This window comes from Gadus morhua, chromosome 9 (genome assembly GCF_902167405.1).
Source record: "Gadus morhua chromosome 9, gadMor3.0, whole genome shotgun sequence".
In the NCBI taxonomy this organism is placed as follows: Eukaryota; Metazoa; Chordata; class Actinopteri; order Gadiformes; family Gadidae; genus Gadus; species Gadus morhua.
This window is the reverse complement of record NC_044056.1, coordinates 7,605,901-7,623,539: the sequence shown is the minus strand read 5'-3', so window position 1 is coordinate 7,623,539 and position 17,639 is coordinate 7,605,901. Positions and strand designations below refer to the sequence as shown.

Sequence of the window (17,639 nt, the reverse complement as noted above, 5' to 3'; positions counted from 1 at the left end):
GGCACACTGTGCCTTCCACGGTGTTGTTTTTAACCAAAACAACAGTTCAGGGTGACCAAGCTGTTCTGAAAACTAGATCAATCTTTAGTTGAACCAACAGTGGAGTGTCTGTGGCATAGACTGTATTAAAGGTCTGGGGGATTTATCATTGGCTACTTTAATACCCCAGGGCTACTTGTGGTGTTGACACAGCAGATGTCCTTCAGCAAAATGTCCAACCCAAACCTTCTCCTGAATACATTTAATTTGCAGCAAATCAGTGATTGAAGTGCTGTGACCTGAGTTGAAGAGCCCTCTGGAGGTCATTCAGCCACACAGGCTCAAGGGGGTTTGTTGTCCTTACTGACGAACCCAAGGATAGAAACACACTGACATGCCAAGCTCGGGCTTGGACGAACTCAGGCGCATACACGCAGCCCTGCTGCACACGCGCATACACACACATACACACACGCAACTGTACGACACAGACACACACACACACACACACACACACACACACACACACACACTGACACACTGACACACAGAAACACACACACAGACACACAGACACACAGACATGTCCGTGCACACTTATATACACACACACTTGCCAATCACCCACTCACACACACACACACACACACACACACACACACACACACACACACACACACACACACACACACACACACACACACACACACACAGACACACAGACACACAGACACAACACACAAGAGCTCCAGAGATACTTTCAGAGAGAAGGGGGCTCAGGCAAAATAATTACCATGCAACATTTGGCCCCCTACTGCTCTGAGGGGCCGCTGTCTGTCTGGAAGAGACCCTGGCAGAACTCATCACTGTGTGTGTTTGTCGCCTGATCAGAATAACTAAATAGATGGTAATGAAGGCGACACGACTGGCTGTGATCTGTGGTTTAACTCTTGGTTTGTTAATACTCATTTATTTAAAACTTCTGATGGAAATTTTTTAAATATTTTGCTTTTGGAGAGAGGCGTTAAACGGCACTCTCACACCGGCGTCTGTGATTCTCACTGCCCTCACACATTAGATGTTTGACCTTATCACTGTGCTGAATATTTCATATCATAAGGCGGAGTACTCCTTCTCTTTGTGTGTTCTGGGTGTGTTGTAGTGATGAACGATTCGGGGAAATAATCGAATATTTGGACCAATATTGCGATTGCGATTTAATGTGCGATTTTTATAATGTGTTAAGTTCTTTATGTTGTGTATTATTCACTAAAAAATAAATAAATCATTCTTTAGTATGACCAACACAACATTGGAAGCAGTCAACATAAAAACTGCTCTTTCCTTTAGGCCAGGCCGATGTGTTGAGATTAATATACATAAAGTTCTTTATTTAACTATTGAATTGTAAAATAACAATAAAGCGTACTGATTTCCAGTCAGTAACGGTAACAAATCACTTTTTTTTCTATATTTTTTTCCATGCGTTCTATTACTTTGCGATTTTGATTTGAATTTGATTAATCGTTCAGCCCTGGTGTGTGGTGCTGCTTGGTTAATGATTGCGGTTCTCCGGTCCCCAGGCTGAGGGTCTGGGAGGACGGGACCCTGGAGATACTGAACGTGTCGCAGGACGACGAGGGGAGTTACACCTGCTTCGCTGAGAACGACCAGGGCAAGGACAACAGCACTGGATCCCTCACCGTCAAAGGTCAGCTGTCAGTCAAAGCAATCGGGCGTTTCATGCTTTGTTGGGGCAATGGTCGGCTGCTACTGAAGCTTGGTTAGGCAATTCGGGGAGGCATGCCAGAGTAGGCTAGATTTTGAAGTATTCAACTGAAAGAATCCTGTCCCTCCCTTCAGGCCTTCCTACAAGGCAACCCCCCGCCCCCCCAAATCACTAGACTAGCTCGCTAGACAATATGTCTGGCTAATCTTGTGGGAGACTTCACTTGTGCACATTATGAGTGAATGGGCAGAGTGTGTGCAGGTAGCCGGGTAGATAGAGACAGGTAGGCAATGCAATCATTTTATTCGGGCTGAATGACATGATTTCACAGGCTTATCTGCGGGCCTGCGATAGCAACAGATACCGGATTTTTTATTTTTTTATGTCCGAGCACTCGAGTTATTGATTGCGGTCTGGATGTGAATAGACTTTCAACGAGGATGACCAAAAAAATACCTCCAAAATAAATTGCCTACCCTAGCTTTACGTCTGACACATACACTCATCAAGCTGATAATAACATTCAGTTTTATCTTAACGTATTTTGTCTGTTTTTTTTGTTGCTACATTTTTTTATTATTTATTTGTGTTATTACTTTTTTTTATTCTGATTTAGGCCAGATCGAAAATGCACCAGCAGCAAACAAATCTGACATCCCCGCTATTGCTAACATAGCTAGCAGATAAAAAAAAAATGGTGTTGCGGTCTTGCTTCCTGCTACCGTGTGAGCTACTAGCATTAGCTTCGCTTCCAATGTCAATGCCTGCGTCGCCATAGCGTCCCGACCTTCACCTGTCAACGATAGCCGAGTTATGAGAGCAGTGTCATTCACTAAACAGGGTTAGCACAATTGGCAAAGTCGACAATTTGGTCCTTGTGCCAGAATCTTTAGATTAAACATGGACATTACTTACACCTTGGTTAATAGAAGATGACAGAATGTTTAAGGGATTGAGGTTTTAAGTGTGAAATGCTGTCATGTTTTGCTATTCAGATTTATATTATGTATCTTGGACCGTAGCGTCTTGGAAAGGAACTGGATTTATGGCTCCACTCTGCCCTCTTCTGGCCATAAGTGCACATTACGCAATAACCATTTTCTCTTCCATTTGGAAATACTTGCAGGGTATTTATTGGCCTCCTTTCTGGTCTTCCACCGCCTCCCCCCTCCCTGATTGCTGTGTGTGTCCGCAGACCAAACCAAGATCACCTTGGCTCCCTCCAACGCTGACGTCACGGTGGGGGAGGGCACACGCATGCAGTGCGCTGCGTCCCACGACACCTCATTGGAGATCGCCTTCGTCTGGTCCCTGAACGGCCGAGTCATCGACCTATCGGAGGACAGCCGGCATTTTGAACGCACCTCGGTGAGCTGTCACTGTGGTCAGGCGTTTTTTGGTGGGGGTTTTATATTAGGTTTTACAATGGACTGTGAAGGATTTTCACTTGACAGTTTACTTTGACCCCGACCACAGAATAATGTGGAACAACGCTGCAGTTTGGGTCTGAGGCCCTTCCAGGTCAAATTATACAATTATGAATATTTGGGGTTGTGTCTGTGGTCATTTTGTATGGGAAATGGGAAAAGCAGAGATCTTTAGATAATTTTTTTAACATAAAATAACATTCCAAGCTTAGAATAGATATGTGGACAACGTACAAAGCTAATAAAACCATTGCAGATATTGTTGTTGTTTTTTCTTCTAATGGCTAACCATTAGCTTTTCTGCTTTACCACTTTATCCAGTGGTCAAATACCATCATAAATCACACCATGTCATAATTCTGACCAATGAGTTATCTTTTGGGTCATGTGAATGAGAAGGCACCTTAGATGGGAGACACTGTACGGGTGATCTAGGACGTCATGTTGCAGTGCACGATGATATAGATCATAAACCAGCTGATTAGATAACGAAAGACTCTCCAACAAATCCATGAGAGTAAGACCTTGGTTTGGCTGCCTTCAACATGCCTTGCTACCCCCGGTATTACATCTGATTACAAGACATCTCCTTAAAAGACCTATCCCTGAGCCCTAGACCATAGAAATATATTTTTTCCAGTTGCGGTCTCATTTGAGGGTTCACATCCGAATTTAATGGGCCTGATTCCCGCTGTATCTTGTACATCCTTGCACTTAAAAATAGTACCTAGCATTATGTAGCACCTTATCCTAGCTATCTTTGTTATGTACTGGGAATGGGTTAACCTAGTGATTGTTAGTACTTTGCACTTGGTTCTATGAACATCCTTACTGTTTCGACTTCGATAAATCATTGCTTCTTGTTCTTCGGACAAACGTACTTATTGTAAGTCACTTCGGATAAAAGCGTCTGCTAAATGCCCTACATGTAAATGTTAAATGGTTGAATTCGATGCAGTATTCCATATGTTTGGAGACTGATGTGCATTGTTCTTTTTATAGAACGGCAGCTCCAACGGGGGACTGCTCATCAAGGACACGCAGCTGAACCATGCTGGGAGATACACGTGCATGGCCGAGACCACCGTGGACAACGTCAGCGCCTCGGCCCAGCTGGTCGTCAGGGGTGAGTCGCAATTGGGCACACATACACAAACACATACATACACTTACATACACACACAAACACACAAACACACCCACAAATACACACACACACACACACACACACACACACACACACACACACACACACACACACACACACACACACACACACACACACACACACTAGGGCTTTGACTTTTGCCCAAAAATCATATTCAAAGTTTGTTTGTTTATTCATATTAATATTCAAATATATTTGAATATTTATTAATAATAATTTGACCATTAGGGCTTCGCGAGGTTTGTTTACCGCGTTGCTATGGTTACCGGTATTGCGTGTTCCAACGGTTTATTAGGTTTCTAATAAATCGCTGTCTAATCAATACTTCATTCACTGCCTCTTCCGTGGTCATTACAATATTATGAATAGACTGCGTCGGGTTCTCCGACGTCTCTCCCTCTTGGCCTGCCCATAACAGGTTCGAATATTAAGGGATGCCTAATATTCGTTCGAATTTAGATTTGTTTTTTGATATTCTAATTATATTCGAATAACGAAGTTCGGAGTCAAAGCCCTAACACACACACACACACACATACACACACAGATCAATTGACAACAAAATGATAAACGACAGCAAAACACAACAAGTACACTAGTAAAACATTGTCAGTCCTTCACTACTGTTTTCTCGTCACGGCTCTTGACCCTGCAACCCGATTGATATAAACGTGTAGAAAGCGAGCAAGGCCTCTGGTGCCGTAGTGCTTCACAGGTGTTACGCTCTGCTACGCCCGGAGGATCACCTTCATTGAGAGAGAAGAGAGATCGTCTTGTTTGAGTGAGAGAGATGACCTGGCTATGGGCTACAAACACATAAAAAAACCTACTGTAGTGTTATCTAGAGCAGACAAAGGGCCCCTTCAGGCATCTGGCCTGAGAGCCGTACTTATAATCCGCTGGCCAGCGGTCCAAACTCCTCCTGCGCTGGCGCGTGCTGCCGCCTCACGGACTAGGGGCTGACAGACAGCCAGGTGTCGCCAGGCTGTAGACGTGTTCCCAGGACTTGAACTAAATACAGAGCCCCGAGCCGGGCCTAATGGCAGCACTGAATGCCAGCAGTCAGTCAGTCAGAGAGAGAGAGAAAGTGAGAGAGGGAGAGAGAGAGAGGGTGAGTGAGGTAGGGAGAGTGAGGGGGGGAGTCAAAGAGAGAGTGAGGGGAACAGACATAGGGAAAGAGGGAGAGAGAGAGAGTGAGGGTTACAGACAGAAAGAGAGAGAGAAAGGGAAAGAGGGAGATGGGGAGAGAGGGAGATGGGGAGATGAAAGACAGCCATTTATGTGGAAACAGATCCGTCAGGTGAGATCAGTGGGGGGTAAAACCACAGCTCTGCACCTGTAGCGTGTCATTAAGAGGGATTTGCCCTATAGAGAGCAGTTGTTTTCTTGTGCCCGCTGTGCACGTGCATTGTGTCTGTGTGTCGGTGTGTGGGTGTCTGCGGTGGTCGTTGTGTGCATGTGTTTAGGCGCACTGTGACTGATTGTAACGTCATTCTTACAGTCTCATCTGGTGCACACATTATTAGTGTGGTGCACACATGTTTATGTACGCACGCACTTGTGTACGCAAGTTTGTGCAAATGGCTGCCTGTTTACTGTGTTTATCTGTTGTGCACTGCCAATATTCCATTCATGAGAAGTCCTTCCAGGGCTTATACACCATAATACATAACCTAGGCCAGAAAAACGCTAAAGCCTATTTTTTTCTGTACATAAATAATATGTTGTTCCATATGTTTGTTAGCTGCACAACCAGATTATAATAAGATATTGACCTGTAACCAAAACAGAAGTTGCTGCCTCACAATTCTGCTCCGAGCCCTATTTTGGTCTTTGGGTCTTGGCTTTAAAGCCTCCTTCAAAGAGGTCATGGAAAGCTGTGAGATTTATCCAGCGTCTGAGCTCCCCGGCTCCTGTTCTGTGACAGACACGAAAACATAAATCCCTGACAATTTCCGGGGCTGTGGCTTCTGCAGGCAAACCATGACGCAATTTGGTTTTTCTATTAGGCTGTGTTTATGCTCCAAACATGGGATCGGGAACGACCCAAGTAAAGCTCTGCTCAGGAGCCCATGCCTTTGTTCCTCGTTCAATGTCAGGCCAATCATCTCCAAGTTACAATACTGTAAAAACCTGTCCGGCAGTAGTGGAGACGATTATTCAATGGAGATGACGTCCGCTGTATAAATGAATCAAATCTGCTCCTAATAAAGCACAGAATAAAGTGTGTTTAGGAGTTGACGTCAGTGTCGGTTTCGTGGTCCTCATGGTTCCTTCCCTCCTCAGGTTCCCCGGGGCCCCCCATCGGCCTGCAGACGGTCAGCCTGAAGGAGCAGAGCGTGGCCCTGCAGTGGAGCCACGGCGTGGACAACCACAGCCCCATCTCCAAGTACACCCTCCAGTACCGGGACGCCTTCTCCCCCGAGTGGAGGGACGCCCCGACAGGTGGGCGGCCTTCACTCGCTCCCTCCTCCACTCCGAATGAACAGTTTGAAGCTAAGCTAGCGCTGGTAGGCGAACTTGGCGGGGCAGTTAGCGCTGAGTCAGATCGCTGCTGGCTCGATGTTGACAGACGGACAGAAAATGTATTTCGGCACAGCCGCCTAAAATATGAATAATAAATAACATATATGGATTTTCTCTCGGGGCTTATTGCGGGGACAGCTCGGAAAGCACACGCATGTCTGCCGTTGTCGTTGTGCCTTGTCATTTCACGCACAAAGTTGCCATGACAGGAATAATAAAAACACCAACTTTCATCCCCGTAGCTCCTGTGGACGTGGAAGGGAACGCAGAGACGGCCACGGTGGTAGACCTGTCCCCCTGGACGCAGTACGACTTCAGGGTGATGGCCACAAACACCCTGGGCACCGGGGAGCCAAGCGCCCCCCTGTTGAACGTGACCACGCTGGCATCATGTAAGGCCCTGACCCGGTGCTTCAAACAGCACGGGGTGGATGGTGTACCGTAGGGTAGTGTCGGGACTGGCTGTGTTTTTGCTAAAGTTGGTGCGGAGCAGAGTAGTGTACCGTAGTCTATCGTGGCGGCTTCGCTGTGTTTTCGACCCAGAGCGGGAGTGCGTTCGTCTGAATGTCCAAAGCCTCATCTGCGGGCCGTCTTGCACACACACACAAAACACAACCTGAATGACCTGTGTCTGAATTCACTGGAAGTTGCTTTGGATAATAGCGTTGGCTGAAGGACAAACTACTTTGTCATTTAGCAAACGCTTTTGTCCTTTTTGGCCTTTCCGTTGCTTTTCACTGTTTAATGAAGTCCCCCCTCTTATTCTACCTACATCGCGGCATTTCTGCCGGCCATGAGTCAGCAGAAATGTCACAGTGCCTTGCGGACCCACGGTGCCAAAAGTGAAACCGCAGCAACCTCCACAAATGAGCACGTATGGTGAAACCGTACACCCAAACTCGATTACAAAATGGAAATCGCAGGCCGACAGTAGGCTCTCTGTAAACATGGATGTTGGCCCTGGCGTACGGTCAGAGAGGGCGTTCGTACCCCCCCTCTCTCTCCCTCTCTCTTTGTCTTTCTCTCCCCCCCCCGCCTCCCTTTGAGAGAATCTAAGGTGTTGCACTTGGCAGCCCTCGCGACCCAGATATTCAAAGATATGCATTTACATGCAGACGTTACAGTGACTGGGCCAAGCGCAGGGATACAAAAAGGCCAGCTGTGGCTTGGCTTTGTGTGTGTGTGTGTGTGTGTGTGTGTGTGTGTGTGTGTGTGTGTGTGTGTGTGTGTGTGTGTGTGTGTGTGTGTGTGTGTGTGTGTGTGTGTGTGTGTGTGTGTGTGTGGACTCTATCCGTGTCGGCTGGGGAGTATTCAGTGCATTTCTGTCTCGTCGCAGATCCTGTGGTGGCGCCCTCGGACATCAGGGGGGGCGGGGGGAACAGCGGGGAGCTGACCATCACTTGGACGGTAAGTCGCGGTACTTTCCATCGCTCCCTCTCCCGCCGCTCTCTCACGTGCCTTCCCCCTCTCTCCCCGCCTATTTGTCTACCTCTCTATCGTTCTTTCAATCCCCCCACCCTCTCGTTCACCCTCCCTCCCTCTCTATTTCCCTCTCTCTTTCCATCTCTGCCTCTCACTTTTCCCTCTCACTTTTTTCTCTTTTGGTTTGACCTTTGCAAATTTCTATTTAGCCAACAGTACCCAGAAGTTAGCCATGCTGGTCTTCAGCTGAAGGCTGATGCTAAGAGCAACCTATTCGTTAGCTGGTTCTTACATGGCCATTTCCGTAACTTTTAAATCAATTATGGGGTCAACAGCAAAGTATCTCCATGAGACCAACAACTATTTCATCTCTGCCTCACCTTTATAGACGCTGACTAACCCGATGTGTCAAAGCTGAAATGCACCATGGGCAGCTGATTGATCGCACTATGATCGTCTTATCCTTTGACCTGTGCATCTCTCTGATAGAACGCTCATTCCGTCGCACCGTATACCCTGTGCTTGGCAGCGATGCGGCTCATTCTAACAGCAGCAGCTGGCGGCCGAGTGTGTTTGGAGGGTAGAGAGGAGCTGACGCAGGCACATTTGTCCTGAACATATGGTCAGATGATGAAACGCTAACACACGCACACAGGCGATGAGGCACGGAGAGAGATGGACAGGCTTCCCACCCTGCAGAGTCTCATAACTTCACTAAATAGCCATTGGAGGATGATGAAGTATCATCCCCTAGGAACACTCTTTGAAAGAGATGCAGATGATATAATGTTACAGGTTGAATCGATGGGAAGATTGATGTACTGAAGCAGTTTGATTCCAGTTATACAAAGTAAGCAGTACATCCCAGATGGGAAATCAGTGAGTGAGGTTGACTACAGTTTAAGATGAGAGTGAAAAGGATGGCTCTTTCATTTGATGTATGCTTTCATTGACCACTTAATGAATCAATATATGTCCTTTCCCCTTTTGAGCAGTTAAAAATGCGTATGACATTGCCTATCAGTGGGATAGTCTCAAATGTGTCTAAAATCTCTTTTAAATGTTCATTACATTTTCCTCGACTCTATTTCCTCACACCCTTTCGCAGTGAACCAACTTGTATTTGTCTTTTCCCTGTCACCTGGTTCTGACCAATGTGTCCCTTTTCAGCCTGTGAAACCGCAGTACTACTACGGCGATAACTTTGGCTACATCATCGCCTTCAAGCCTCGCAACGGCACGGAGTGGCGGAAGGTGACAGTGTCCGATCCGCTGGAGCGGCGCTACACCCACAAGGACGCCACCATCCCGCCCTACACCGAGTTCGACGTGAAGGTCAAAGCCTACAATCACCACGGAGAGGGCCCCTACAGTCGCCTGGCCTCGGTCTTCTCCGCACCAGAAGGTAAACGACGCAGCCCGCCAAGAGGCTTGTAGCTCTTAGCTTGTAGCTCGTAGCTAGTAGCTTGTAGCTTGGGTTCATAGCTCGTAGCTCCTAGCTTGGGCTCATGGCTTGTAGATGGTAGCTTGTAGCTGGTAGCTTGTAGCTGGTGGCTCGTGGCTCGTAGCACGTAGCTTGTGGCTCGTAGCTTGTAGCATGTTGCTGGTAGCTTGTAGCGGGTAGCTTGTAACTCGTAGCTTGTAGCGTGTGGCTCGTAGCATATTGCTGGTAGCTTGTAGCTGTTAGCTTGTAACTCGTAGCTTGTAGCTTTTAGCGTGTAGCTCGTAGCATGTAGCTCGTAGCTCGTACAAGCTAGGGGGGGCAAATTTGAGTTGATGGTGATGGTGAGGGGGATTTACCACCATGAGGGCTACTCTCGGGTTGTAATATTTCAACACTCTGCCATTTCGTTCTGTCAGTGTCACCTTATTATCACAGCCCGGGCTCTGCTCTGCAGTCGGTTGCGCTTCATCACAGTACATGTGTGAGTAGACGTGTGGAATTTTAATACCCGTAAATGGAAAACCTGTCGTCCCTTCTCCCTCGCCCTCCCGCTCGCTCTCTCGGTCGCTCTATCTCCCGCGTGCCCCTCAGTGGTGGTGGTGGTGGTGGGGGGGGTGGGGGGGGGGGGGATTAGCGTGATCTTTGTAGCCTGTACCAGAAAGCTGATCATTCACCCAAGGATGCAAAGCATTTAGCCCACTTATTAAGCTCCACTGACAGACTAGTGGCGATAACATGTCCGCACCCCGGCAGAGGCTACACACTCGGCTTGACGGGGGGATGCCCGGTTCTTATGGTAAAACCCATGGGAATGTTGGTTATTTCTGTCGATGCGTAAAATATCTATGTGTATCACATACTGTGTAAAATACAGTGTAGCTGCCCGTAAATGACATGTGCCGAATTTAAACAGTCCAAAAAATGTAAAGCATGGAAAAGTCACTTCGGATAATAGTGAATGCTAGTCGACTCAGTAGTATTGGTATGTAGTAAATGGGTAGTAAAAAGGGTTGGCGTACCTCAGTATGTAGAGTGGGTTGTCTTATAACCTGAAGGTTGCTAGTTTGATCACCGGCTCCTCCGAGCTGAGTTTGGAGATGGTCTGAGCAAGAACACCGGTCTGGGTGACCCCGCCGTCGGTGTGTGGTGGATAAAAGCCCAAAATGGGAAATGACAATGAGAGGACGTAATATGAAATGTAAATTTACCGTATGTGTTTTTCTTTGCCTCCACAGCTCCGAGCGAGGCCCCAACCAACGTGGTAGGCCGACCTCTCTATGCCACGGACGCCGTAGTGGGGTGGGATCCAGTCCAGCAGGAGAACGTAGCTGGATACCAGGTGGGTCAGCCGTAACCCCACACCCTCACCTGCTGGACGAGTTTTAAACTTGGTAAAGAAATCCAAGTTTAAAACTGGATTTCTTTACCAGTTTTAAACTTGGACAAGCCTGTAGTAGTAGGTGGCAGCTAGTAGTTAAACTGGTGTATAGTATCTATGTCTTTACAGAAAGAATGTTCAAAATATGAACGCAAAAATGAATTGAATTGAACTATTTTTTTTTTTCTAACAAGTAAAGAAAAAGACGAAATGAGCAATAATAAACAATAAAATAAAATGCTGAAACAAGTGGACAGTTAGAATAAAAACACAAATGAAAATAAACTGCCTAGCACTAGTTCTACCTGTTCAAAAAGGCGTGAGTAGGAGAAAAATGGATTTAATCTCACCCCTCCCTAAATGATTGATCCATAATCAGCTTCCTTATTACTGATAAAGAAATCCATATCAAAAATATACATTAATTATCAATGGTTTAAATTCATTACCAATAACGTAATGGGGGTCACTAAAGTAACATTGTAGGCATTCGCATCAACACTGAATCCAAATCACAAACCGATGCCCATTGTCCTCTCCCACTGCCATGGGACCTCTGTGTGTGCTCCAGATAAAGTACTGGAGGAAAGGGGAAGACAGCGGGCAGGAGACCAAGGACACGGCGGTGTCCAGCAGAGAGAACCAGACCCGGCTAGACGGGCTGAAACCCGACACGCTCTACTTCATTGAGGTCCGGGCGTACAACGTCGCCGGATACGGGCCCCCCAGTGAACCAGTGGAAATAAACACAAATAAAGCCCGTAGGTTACCTGGGTGATTTCTACATTACTTTACGTGACCATTCCACCTCACCTGACCTCTACTCTATCAGCCTCACCATACAAGACTATCCCATACATTGCCTCTACTCTACTGTACTACACTTTACTGTACTATACTTTACCATACTGTACTTTACCTCATGATATTCAACTATACTATACCTTACAGTACTCTAATATACTTTACCAAACTCTACCATACCTTACCATACTCTACTATACCTTTCCATACTCTTCTATACTATTCCTTACTATACCTTACCATACTCTACAAAACATCACAATTCTCTGCTATACTATACCTTACCAGGCTCTACTATACCTTATCATACACTACTGTACTTTACCACTCTACTATACCATACCATACTCAACTATACCTTACCATATTCAACTATACTATACCTTACCATACTCTTCTATACATCACGATTCTCTGCTTCACTATACCTTATCATATTCTAATAAACCTTACCATACTCTTCTATATACCTCATTATTCTCTGCTATACTATACCTTACCATACTCCATTGTGATTGACTCTGTCCCGGTCTTATGCCTCATTGCGTCCTGCCAGCTCCCAGTAAAGGTCCCAGAATCACCGGTAAGAAGTTCAAGGGTCAGCAGGTGAACATCCAGTGGGAGCAGGTGGAGCCCCTCGTCAACGAGTCCGCCGTCAACTTTTACAAGGTGAGCGATCTTTTGTACCTACCGGTGTCTTCTCAAACCAGTGGCGGACTCGGGGGGGGGGGGGGGGGGGCGTTTTTTGAGCGTTCAAGATCATTCAAGTGTAGGTCATTTCATGCAAGAGAGACGATAATGGTCAGCTATCACCTCAACATGAAGAAAAAAACGTCCTTAAATGTTTCCGTAGCTGGCTGTCAGCGGTCAAAGACTGTATGTTCGCTGCACATTGAATTGTCTCCAGTCTAATTTTTACTTAAATGTTAGTAAAGATGAAAGCAGTAAGGCATCCTCCTTTCTTTGGCTAAAATGTGAAAGTGCAGAATGATGTGAACAACTCATTTTGGTGTTTATAAAGTCGCTAGAATAAGGGGAAACGGTGTCTTTGAAGCAAACAATTTTCTGGGGGAGAACCCCCACACCCCCCGTTTAAATTATGAGCCCAAATATTCTTTTAAGTTCTACATGGAGATGTAACAAGTGCCCCCAATGGGACCTTCAAGGCAGCGCTTGCTAAGGTTTAGGGGATAGGACCTTCCAGGCAGCGCTGCCTTTATGGCTCCGTTGGGGGAACAAAACACCATCAAGTTAGAATAACCTCTGTGTCCGCTGGTGTCCAGAATGTTGTCCAGAATGTGCCCTTTTTATTTTTTCGCCACTGCCCTTCAAACAGTCTGAGTCCGCCACTGTCTCAAACCATGCTTGGTTGTTATTCACACACACTGTGTACCGTGTGTGTGCGCTTTGTGTGTCCATAGGTCCTGTACAGAACGCAGGGCCAAGGCGCCACCACTTTGTACACCACCTTCAAGAAGTCTATAGACCTACCCCTGCCCAAGGAGGGCATTGTGGTGGAGGTGCGGGCCCACAGCGACGGAGGGGACGGGGCCGTGTCACAGATTCATATCATAGGTAATTATGGGCTGGAGATGAGAACGATGCTTAATATCGGTCATGTGTTGGATTGACACTTTGGAAAACCACTGGGATTTCCTGAGAGCTGATAAGCACATGGCCTGCATCATGCGCTTAGGATGCTTTTTTTCTTAAAGCTAGGCTGGGTAATTAATTTGAGATGCATTTTTCATCATATTTGACGTGTCTATTGACATCCCGACTGCATTCAATAAACAAAATTCTCCAAAAATGGAAAGAAAGAATCTGTTATCTATTGTTGTTGCAGCCCAAATTAAATAAAATTGAGCCTAATCTGGTGGGTTTGTGCAATTTTGCTTACCCTAACTTGAAGGCAAAGGGAGTTCCCTTTTTCCTAGCTTTGTCCATCTACCTACAATTATTCTATTTGGATCCATATTCAGTGCAATATAAATTATGATAAAAAATTCCTATGATATGTTGTGAAATATCCCCTTCACTCCAAATTGAAATGTTTGATTTCAATGGGAAAGCATCTGAGTTGGGAGCTGGCCCCACTACAAACCCACAGTTGCGAGGCAGCGGGTGTGACTGGGTATCCCAGGCCTGCCCTTCACCAGAAGGATTACAGTGGGTTTAGCTGAGGACGGACGAGGGGGGCTATGAATCATTTGTTACTGTCAGTGGCGCCCCCAGTAGCCACTACGACAAAGCCCTCACAATTGGGAAGGCTTATGTTTCGAGAGAGGACGGTACGATTGTGGAGTCTTAGGTTCCTGACCAAAGCCCCGTCTTGTCTTCCTTCTTGCCCCCAATGGACCATGTGCTGCTGGGGGTCAAATGGGTGAACGGGTGGGCGTCCCTAAGCCTCCGTAATGGATCTTGATCAGCACCCATCCCCCTGGCCACCCCTGCGGACTCTCTTATCCCTTTATCGTTGGACCCAGGCACACCTGACAGCTTGACGTCTCTGGCTCTGGAAATTAAGCTGCAGAGGATTATAAAAGCGAGCCACTGACAAATGACTTGGCTTTGACAAATGGCTGACCGTTTAGGAAGGAGGGGCGTTTTCCTCAGAGACAGGGGGGGGGGGGGGGGGAGACATTATCATTTATGGCTTAGGTTTGATCGATGGCAGCTAGTTTGTAGTGCGTATTCAAATAAGCCACCTTTTTATTTATTTAGTTTTATGGCGAAGGATATTGTGGTGGCTAGGATATTCCGACGCCCAGCAGGAAGATTCTGGGCTCATTCCCCGATGTCTGCAGCTTGCTTGAATGGATTTTTGCTGAAACAACTTCCTCCTCTTTAACGACCTGTGCCTGAAATCACTGTAAGCTGCTTTAGATCAAACCAACTGCTAAATTACTAAATGGAAATAAGAGTTCATACAAAAAAAACGACGTTAACCTTTACGTAACAAGTCACTCTTACGATGCCAATTGACGTGAGCAACATTCTCTGTGTGTCCCCAGGTGAAGGTGTAATGGCTGCCCGCTCTCTGGGCCTGCTGTCCCTACTGCTGGTGGCGCTCCTCTGCCTGGACTTTTGAATGTAGTGGCACCTCATGTCTTCACTTCCTGTGAAGGGGACTCTGTGATGTTGACAGTGTATGAGGACATGAACTCTTTCCACAATGTTTTTGGTTCCATCCCCGCAACCAAAAAAAACCCAACATATTCCAACTGTCCACCCGCTACGGAATATGTTTGTGGGATACAAAAAATAAGAAAGTTTGACACGAATTGGACATGGGCAAAGACATCCCTTATTTACTATCTACAAAGCATCTTGGGTGGAGTTTCAATAACGGTGTTCTGTCAACTTGTTCAATATGCCTTATGTAAACGATGACTCTTATCTTTCACAATGTGCTCCTCTTAAAACGGATGGTGAACGTGAGTGGCCGTCCCTCGGAGTAATGAAGCAGTTATTTTCATTTTCTATTATTAAACAGATGAAAAAATGTCGATAAATGTGATTTGTCGGAATTTCCGATGCGTTGACGTTTTGGATAGCCTCTCCGGTAATGCATTCCATATTATAAGCTAACAGGTAGATAGTTGTGAACGATAAGTGTACACGTTTATGAAATTGTCTTTGTGGTTATAATACTGCGGCGCAGAATACTTACTTTTTTTATTGTCTTTTAGAAACAAGCACATCCTCCATTACAGAGTTACAGTCCAAGCAAATAACATTTAGCATCATAGTAAAAAGAAAGCCATGGTAATGTAATATATGCAATAATTTACATTTGAATGTGCTATTGGTGTTATCTGTGCAATGATACATACTCGATCGAATTTATCTCCTATTGCAGATCATTGCAAATTGTAAAATTAAAGGATTCTCAATCACTTCCAAAACAATGGTGACGGCAGAACAATTCCACAGTTGAATGTAAAGCAAATGGATGGACCCTATAATTAACCGGATAATGTGTCAGAAAAACAGTTACGAACCCTGTCTGAAAGGCTGTGACAGTGGCCATCTTGATCCAATGTTGAATACTTGTGTATCTAAAATGCTTCGCAGGCCTGCCTACCCTTATTCCAATCTGATATGGCAAAGTGTTACACAGTGAGGTGTGTGGATTTAGAAATGCTTTTGTCTTGACTGTGTCATTTTGACCTTGGTACCAATGGTACCATCTGGTGCTTTGTAAAGAATGTAGGCATTTTCATTTACTGTTAGTATTTGTTCCATCATTTAGGTTTTCCTCCATGGCTATGTTCAAGTATCACCTTCAACAGTGATGGACACCTCATTCAGTAATCGTGCAATGTCTGCTACGTCGATGGCTACTTTATGTTTTCTAACGACCCAACTTGCCTAGCTCCTAATCTTACGTGCTTTCTTGTTTTTTTCTTCGTAATCGGTCTGTGCGCAGACTGAAGATGGACGAGCAAGCCATTCCTAGACGCTGCGCAAACGTAAACCTTAATAATTTGTTAGTCCAAATGAGCGTGGCCATCTGAACAGCTCATTATATATATATATATATATATATATATATATATATGATTTGATAAGAAATTCGATTGTATATATATGGATTATACATACAGTATGTCTGTATATATAATCGTCAAATTTGTTTTCTTATGTGGGTTTTTTTCAATATTTGTTTGTCCCTGAAACGTGAGAGGTTTTTCTTTCGAGGTATCTCATTTCCCAGAGGTTGATGAACTAAGTGTGCAGAGAAAAGAAATGCAGCGTTTACTATTATGATTACTATGATTATTATGATTACTACTACTACCGCGTACAGATTCATGATTTTGTGACTGACGCTAGCCAAGCTTATCATCGTAACTATATCCACATCCACCACCAAGTGCTTTTCTCCTGCCCCCCCCCCCGCGGCCCGCCCCACCCATGCAACATCCAAGCATCCGACCAGCTGCGCGAATGCATGAATGCCTTGAACGTAAGACGTATTTTGGAGAAAGCGGCAACTCAGAACCATACATTCTATCATGCATGAACGTCGGAAAAACAAAATTAGTAACTACTACAGCGGTGGGTTTTTATACTTTGCAGGGGGAATCGACCGGTCTCTTCTGAACCCTCCGATGGCTTTACATTATATACATGATTATATTTCCTCCCCAGGGGTTGGCGGTCCTCAGTGGAGATGATGAGGATGATGTGTGTGTTGGCTGCCTAATTAAAGCTAGACATATTCACGCCTTGAGTCTTTGAGTTGTCTTTGAGGCCAAGTGAAATGACTCACTCAAAAGAAAACATCCTGCAATTCAATGCAAATGATTTGTTAGGGGGAATGAATGAAACCACTGGGTCTTGGTGTCGTGCGATTGGCTGTTGACCGCTGTTGACGCGCTTTACTTGTTATCGATGGTTGAGGTAGAAGGAACTGGACTCTGATCGGCTGGATTTAAAAGCAACAAATAAAAAAGTGTAGTTAACTCTTACATGTGACTATTGTCTTTTTATTGGGCTGCTTGAAAATGCTTTTGTTCATATAATCATTGATTCCAACTTCGAAATATTGTTGCTATTCAACACATTTTCAGACTACCTCAACTTTCTTTTCCAAAAGCACCCCTAGCAGCAGATTGTTGTGTTAATATAACCATTAGACATTTAAAAAAAAAACAACATTCTAAATTATATATTTATTCGAGATGGCCACCTACGTCTTTGTTTCATCTCAATAACTCCCATGTCAAAAAATTGTACATGTTAAGCAGCACTGC

General features: G+C 45.4%; 1 protein-coding gene across 4 annotated transcripts in view; it reads left to right on the top strand.

The window, feature by feature from the left end:
• cntn1a (contactin 1a) overlaps positions 1 to 17,354 on the top strand; it is a 70,328-nt gene extending 52,974 nt beyond the window's left edge. For all 4 annotated transcript variants that reach the window (XM_030366044.1, XM_030366046.1, XM_030366047.1 and 1 more), the window contains exons 13-24: positions 1,563 to 1,690; positions 2,904 to 3,076; positions 4,138 to 4,261; positions 6,590 to 6,748; positions 7,072 to 7,221; positions 8,166 to 8,236; positions 9,422 to 9,656; positions 10,931 to 11,034; positions 11,645 to 11,834; positions 12,434 to 12,546; positions 13,299 to 13,452; positions 14,892 to 17,354. In XM_030366044.1, the coding sequence (XP_030221904.1) occupies positions 1,563 to 1,690; positions 2,904 to 3,076; positions 4,138 to 4,261; positions 6,590 to 6,748; positions 7,072 to 7,221; positions 8,166 to 8,236; positions 9,422 to 9,656; positions 10,931 to 11,034; positions 11,645 to 11,834; positions 12,434 to 12,546; positions 13,299 to 13,452; positions 14,892 to 14,968 (1,678 nt within the window). In that variant the 3' untranslated portion in view covers positions 14,969 to 17,354. The remainder of the gene's footprint in view (positions 1 to 1,562; positions 1,691 to 2,903; positions 3,077 to 4,137; positions 4,262 to 6,589; positions 6,749 to 7,071; positions 7,222 to 8,165; positions 8,237 to 9,421; positions 9,657 to 10,930; positions 11,035 to 11,644; positions 11,835 to 12,433; positions 12,547 to 13,298; positions 13,453 to 14,891) is intronic.
• The last annotated feature ends 285 nt before the right edge of the window (positions 17,355 to 17,639 follow it).